The 7,046-nt window shown below is 38.9% G+C and overlaps 1 protein-coding gene across 6 annotated transcripts; it reads right to left on the bottom strand.

The window, feature by feature from the left end:
- Nucleotides 1–664: 664 nt before the first annotated feature.
- prkab2 (protein kinase, AMP-activated, beta 2 non-catalytic subunit) lies at nt 665–6,059 on the bottom strand. Of its 6 annotated transcripts, none has more exons than XM_023405946.2 (8): nt 5,997–6,059; nt 4,705–4,884; nt 4,413–4,570; nt 4,173–4,266; nt 3,619–3,733; nt 3,119–3,252; nt 2,535–2,603; nt 665–2,420 (listed from the first exon to the last, which is right to left on the bottom strand). In XM_023405946.2, the coding sequence occupies exons 2-8, from the start codon at nt 4,861–4,863 to the stop codon at nt 2,343–2,345; spliced, it is 807 nt and encodes a 268-aa protein (XP_023261714.1). In that variant the 5' UTR covers nt 4,864–4,884; nt 5,997–6,059; the 3' UTR covers nt 665–2,342. The 6 variants fall into 6 exon arrangements, with proteins under 6 accessions (XP_023261714.1, XP_023261713.1, XP_023261710.1 ...); XM_023405945.2 differs by having other exon boundaries at nt 4,705–4,887; nt 5,997–6,041; XM_023405942.2 differs by having other exon boundaries at nt 4,705–4,887; nt 5,948–6,031.
- Nucleotides 6,060–7,046: the final 987 nt, after the last annotated feature.

Raw genomic sequence — 7,046 nt, 5'->3', positions numbered from 1 at the left:
TTAGCAAACCACAAATTATGGGTCATTTTTTCTTGTTTTTTGATGTTGGGTGCTATTGGCCAGCTCATGTCACTGATTGTTACCATGGTAACATTAATCTTAGACCAGAGCATGGGGGTAAGGAGTCTAATGTTTTTGGATTAAAATTAGTCAGTCTTTATTTTTGTGAAACAGTCTTACCATTAAACTGCTCTATGGGCCAAATTACCTGGTTTTACACTACAGCCCAATCTGAGATATCTTTATGAAACTTGCCCCAGGGCTGTTGCACCTCTGGCCACACCCACAAGTGATGTCACAGTGTGCTGACACACCCACACTTTACATCACTGCAGCAAAGTGAGAAGTTAAAGCATTGGAGTAAAGCAGAAACAAATTTTAAGTCAGAATTCAGAATACTAGCTATTTAGACCAAGAGTTCAAGAGAATGGTCTGTAATTCCAACTATAAGACAGTGCTGCTGAAATGAAATACTATCTTCAGGACAAGGATATAAAAGATGAGAAAATGTCAAACAAAACATACAAGCATTAAGCCAAAAACAAAATGTGTTTTTCACTAGGATAAGAAAAACCTGAAACTTATAATATTGACCTAAGAGACCGTGTCTTTTAACCTAGAGTACAAGCTTCTTACACTAGAAAGAAAGACAAAAACACAACAGTTGGGACCAGCGTGTCCTCTCTTTATTTGCAAACAAATAAAACTTCATACAGTGAGTCATCACACTGGCTCTGCAAAGCATTTTAAAACATTCATGAAATGGTTGTAAAATTCAAGTTTTGGTTTTAGCCTTAAATCACCACTTCCACAGCGTTTGTCCATACTCCCTTATCATATCTGTAAGTCTTAAAACCTCTTTGGACAAAATTGCATGGCTAGGCTCAACATTCACAAAATACTTTCAGTGTCTAGTTGATCACCAACAGGATTCATGAAAGCCCCTTCTTAGTTCTGTAGAGTGTATCAACTGGGGGTATATACTGTACTGCAACTGCAGACAATTAAACAACACAACTTACAAGAGACAAAAATAACTTTTAAAGCCACCATACCTCAAAATACAGATGAGCTTAAATGGTTATAAAGCACACACATGTGAGCAAACTTTGTACAACATTTAATTTCATGGCAACTACTTATCCTCATAGCCCTGTTTATGTGTGCCTCTGATCACATTTTGAGGTGTGTGCAATACAGGCAAACCAGCAAGTTGAAACAGTTTGGGTGCACACGCCTCTGTGTATGACTATACATGTAACATACAGTACATTTCTATTTGATAAACAGAACTCAATACAGATGCACACACATTATAAAGCACTGCAAGTTCATTATATAAAAAAAAAGAAGCACAAAACGGGTTCTATAGTCCAGAGAAACTACAGTACAAGAGTTGTCTGCTGCATAGTTAAAAGCTTCTATCGACACTCCTGCTCACAGGATGGTAAAGTGCTCGCAACATTATGTCAAGATAAAGGCAACAACAGAACTAAACATTGACCTTTGACCACCATGAACCTTTTGTAAAGCGGGTTTTCCTCTTGAAACAGATAAGTACTCCATCTATAGTAACAATTACATAAACAAAATGAGAAATTCAACTTATTTACTGTGTATTGACAATGTCAGATTCTATTCACTGCCACCTCCTGAACAAAATGCCGTACTTTTCTTCAACAGGTTATTGCACTTCATGTTCAAGCAAAGCCAAGTCAGCTGCTCTCTTAAGCATCTCTAAAATGACCTCATCAAGTCAGTCTGTGATTTTGCATGCACTTTCCAAGAGAAACGTCAAGTCAGTTAGTTAAACACTTAACTGAATCAGTTAAAAGGTGGATATGACGACACAACACTTTAAAATCAAACTGTCAATCCCCACCAGAAACGCTCGGTATCCCTCACTCATGAAACAGATCACTTACAGATCCTCTACCTGCCAAAGTGACATATGATATGGATACGGACCCAAAGAAAAATCAGCTTTTTACACACGAACATGCATATAATCACATTGTGCAGCAAACACACATGATACACACAGTGATTTAATCAGTCTCTTATCTGTCTGTAGATGTCAAATGTAAAAGCCACAGTATGGTTTTCATCTCTTGCTGGGACCCTACTCACACACACTTCGCTACTTTTGTTCACAGCCCTATGTAGACAGAAGTGCAACCTTTTTAAAAAAAACAAAACAAGCCAAAGTCACGGCCTTGAGCTCACCTGTAAACTTGTTTCAGTGCAAGATTTGGCTAAATGCAATGATACAAAAAAACAAGAAACAGCAGAATACAAACAGGCTGCTTTCTAAAAGCACTGTGGAGCACCCAAGCTGAGGTTTAGATAGGCTTGTAAAGCAGAGAAGTGACGTATTTCTTCTTGTATCTGTGAGTCGCACTCAGCACCATCACTCCATCCTACACAGAGAGAAAAACAATGCACAGACAAGCTGCCGTTAGTGGGATCCAAACCCACGGATAAACAGAGTGAGAAGAATGAGAAGTGTTTCAGCTGTTTCCAGTAAAACCTACCTTTATTGAGAGAGCGTACAGGTGATTTAGCATGACGTGGTTGGGTTCAGGCAGCAGGGCAGGGTCACACTGACAAGACAGAGGAAAGAGAAAAAGTTATGAAATAAAATCAGACTAAAATGACCACCTCCGCCAGCCAGCCAAGTTGCAGGAAATATCACAACTCCCCCTTCTGTTCCTGAGTTACAGCACAGAAAAATGGCCAGAACATTTGAAGAACATTATCATTTCACAATGAAGTTGACCTTAGACTATTTGGATAAAAAATGTATGTTATAATGTTTTATCCTGCCATACATTTGTGTTGAATTGTGTCATAATTAGCCTATGAATTTGTGAGTTATGGCCACAGGTCACAGTGACCTTTGACCACAAAAATATAATCACTTCATCGTTGAGTCCAAGTGAATGTTTGTGCCAAATTTGAAGAAATTAAGAAAACAGACAGATGTGCAGATAGACAGAAACCTTGCCTGTCACCAGCAAAAATAAAGACAAGGTAAATCAAGGCCTGAAGAAAATAAAGTATAAAATCAGAGTTGTAAATGGGGAGATGTGGCAAAGGGAAAGGTGCAGACACTTACAGATATATTGGTGTCTTTGTTGAGTATGACTTGAAGGAGGTGAGGAGGGAGTATCGGTGGGGCTTTGAAATGCTCCTCGGGTCTGAAGATGTACTGTTCCTGTCCATATGGACCTGGAGGGGAGCTGGACAGATCTGTGAACAAACAACAGAGACAATCACACGACTAATAAGATTTCGACATTTCTTCAAATTTTCCTGTTGTTTTGTTGTCACTGTTTACTGTGAATATGCTGACAGCTGCTGGCCAGAGTACAAAAACAACAAATATTCACAAGAACAATGTACATGTCAATCAGCAAAGGTTTTGAAGAGTTTCTACCCAGTTCCTAAGACTATTCATATTCATTTTTCATACATTTCCAAACCATTCAGGTCTGTTTGTATGAGCTGAATTGGAACATAATAATAGCATAATAATTTTCCAGTAACTATTGATTAACTGATGCAATGTCATTCGCTAAATGAGAACAAGTATAAACAGTCTGGATGCAGGCTGACCTGATGTGTCTGAGCACTCCAGAGAGTCGACCTGCAGGGCATCAAACACCTCAAAGTCAGACTTCTTCACCTGGATCAGGTTGTTGATGGTGCCGAGCTGGCTGGTTACCACTGGCTGCAAAAGAGAAATGATCCCAGAGGTCATGATCAAACACTCTTCACACATTTCCCTGGATATCTGAGAGACTTAAAATGCAGTTATTGGTAGGAGCACCTGTGTTTTTGCAGACCAAATAACATGACAGTAGCAACATAAACAATATCAGTCGGCACCTTAGGGGTTTGAAATGGATTAGATTATCCTGTCAATTTCTTGTTGATCTCTTTTATAATGTCTTAATTTCTTTAGAGGCTTCTATCCTTTCATGTTTATAACTTTCTTCTATCTTTTCAGCACGCCAAAATTCAGAGTCTGAAACTGAACTTTTTGAGATCAAAATTATGAGAACATACATATTATAAGTTTTTTTCTACATTTCAATTTAAGTGGTGAAAGAAAGAACTTAATGAACTAGTAACATGAAAATGACAAGAACAAGATAATGGTGTTGTACCTCAGAGGGATCGTGGACCCACTGCCCATCTACAAAAAACTTGTACTGGTGCTCTCCTTCAGGCAGGTCCAGGATCGCTACAAAGTCATTATGACTTTGAACAGAGGAAGAGAAAAAGAATAAGTGCAATACTGGGCTGGGGTTGAGGCTAGAGTACAGCTGAGGTAAATGGCATATATGGTCATCCATATAAGGCAGTGAAAATGCTGGCATCTATGGCAAAAAAACAATCCTTTTTACCTCTTATTTAGCGGTATCTTTGTGCCCCAGTTATTAAAGGAACCAGCTATGTAGACCTCCTTCCCTCCACCTGCCCATCGGATCACAGTGGGTCGAGCCTGAGGACCAGGCTTCACCAGGTCATCCAGATCTGGGGTGAATTCTTTCTCTCCTAATGCCTAAAGGCAATTTATTGCAGATTTTAACTACAATCTTAGAAAAATCAAAGCTAATGCATGCCACTGAAATCTTAGAGGTGTTCTTGCAGAGCAAACAAGGCTCTGCACGATAATCTGTATTTTTCCAGTAGTACCTTGGACTCAGGCCCATGGGTGTTGAAGATGTTGGGGTCATCTGTGCTGTCCACCATCTTGCTGCTGTGTTCTTGGTCTTTGTGACTGCCGCTACTGTCCGAGCGGTGGGCTTTGGCTCCATGGCGATCTCCAGACACCCTATCACTTGTGTTGCCCATTATGCTTCACTATTTACGGCGCTACTGGAAAGAAAAGACAACCCATAAACTAATTTAATTGTAATCAAGACGTACCATTTAGAGACTAGGAAGCCGATTAAAAATTCAACAAAGAGTGTAAGACAGAATTAGTAATGAACAACATGATAGCTGGTGTTAATTTCATGTCTTGCTTTAAAACCTCTATAAAGCTGATAAGGAGTTTGTCCACAATGGGTGGACAAAGTCACTGATGAATCTCTATAAAAGCTGAACAGCCCTGCGGGTACCTGTTCTGCTATTTCCTTATATGTTCACTTGCTTTCATGTTAGACCAATGCTATCTATGCAAAACAACCGATTACAATACATTATCAATATGAAGAAGAATTATAGTGAGTTAACAACCATGGCAGTAGGCCCAGTTTGCACCTCGCATGTATTCATAACAATGTAATGACAATACATTACAGGCACAAACTGGTGCTGGCCACAGCCTATTGTGTGTGCTAAATATGATATGATGATATGATGAAATGACAACCAACATTAGTTGTATGTTGGAATGGGTAAAACTTTCAAGATACATCAACTGTGAACATGATGAGCAGCAGTCTGGTTCACTCAAAAGGCTAAACGGCTTTCCAGAAAGGCTAAAAGGCTCATCGACCGACGGGCTAGCCAGATACGAGTAAGAAACTGTGGCTGCCCGGTAACTGTGAACCCGGATTTGGCAGAACAGATCAGACCACAATAACCACTTCGCGTTAATACAGTCATCCTGTCAGACTTGCAGAGCGCAAGCAACAAGTTTCCCAAACTGACGTCACATCACAGACTAATACACCGTAGTTCAGAGCATGCAGCTTACTAGCTGTAACCTCCCACAGTCTCCCCGCTGTCTGTTCAGCTGTGCCCACTGAAGATTACTTCGACAGGAGAATATTTTTAGCTGCTGCTGACAGTTAGCTAGCCCCTAGCTGTCACTTTCTAACTGCTAGCTAGCTAGCTATTTTTCTTATTTACAATGTCGATGTCGATTGAGATAACGCGATGGAAACTGAGCATATTCACCATGTAACAACGACAGGCCGGACAAACTCACCGATCCCAGCTGCTGTTATTCTGCAGTTTGTTTATAGCGGCGGACTCACCTCTTTCTAACAACTGCAGCGCCCTGGTGCCCCAACTACGGTGTGCGGCTAGGACAAAATGAGTTCGACAGTTAACCTATCAGCAGTCTGTGAGGAAACGCAAACTTTGTAAACACTTCCAACTAGAAGGGTGAATGTCATTTACAGATATTATCACACAAATAGAATACAGATATGATGAGATTACACGTACTATACTCAAGGAGAATTATAAACCTAGACAGGTATTATGATTCAAGGAGAATTATGTAGTGCTCGGCTGGGCAGAGTGATATTTGATGATCTCTTTTACCTCAACTTATTAATAGCAACGATAATATGAATATAAATATTATATTTATATAATATTGGTATAATAATATGAATAAAAATATTCATATTAATGTTCTTAATGTTGATCTTCAAATTCAAATTTGTTATAATTTGTAAGTGGAGTGGATATTTGTCTCCATAGGATAAATTCTGGGTTAAACTCTGCAGTTATTGTTTTGGTTGCCTGTTTGGACATCAGTAGACTGACCTTACTGTGATCCTCCTCCTGGAGGATAGTGTCTTATTAAGGCATAGATTTCTCTCTGTTACTATAAATCAGACATATATGGTATTTGTTATGTCTTTATGCTGTGCAAAATTACTTTCCAGATTTATATGCTCAACCGCATTGATTTATTAGGTTAACTGACCTAATTAATTATTTTTGTCTCATTTATTCTGTGCTTAAAGAATCATTGAATAATGAATAAAATAAAATCCATCATTTGAGATGAACATAATAATGTAAAAACCACATACAAAGATGGAATATTCCCAGTCTTTCTTCTTCTGACGCAGCATTCTATCTGCTTTCTCACAACAATTTCTCTATCATCTGTTGCTGCCCATATTTTTTATTAGCCCTGCTTGTATAGGCTACATTTTGTTGAGCTACATAGTGGGATACAAATTAATAAGTCTAATACTTCACTAACACTAATATACTGAAGGACAAAAAGGTTAAAGGTCCAAAATAATATTACGATCTGGTTTATTTAAATGTTACTGACACACACC

Source organism: Seriola lalandi, unplaced genomic scaffold (genome assembly GCF_002814215.2).
Source record: "Seriola lalandi dorsalis isolate HSWRI2012SDOR001 ecotype SW California unplaced genomic scaffold, Sedor1 jcf7180002054290, whole genome shotgun sequence".
Lineage (NCBI taxonomy): Eukaryota > Metazoa > Chordata > Actinopteri > Carangiformes > Carangidae > Seriola > Seriola lalandi.
This window is presented reverse-complemented; position numbering and strand designations above follow the sequence as displayed.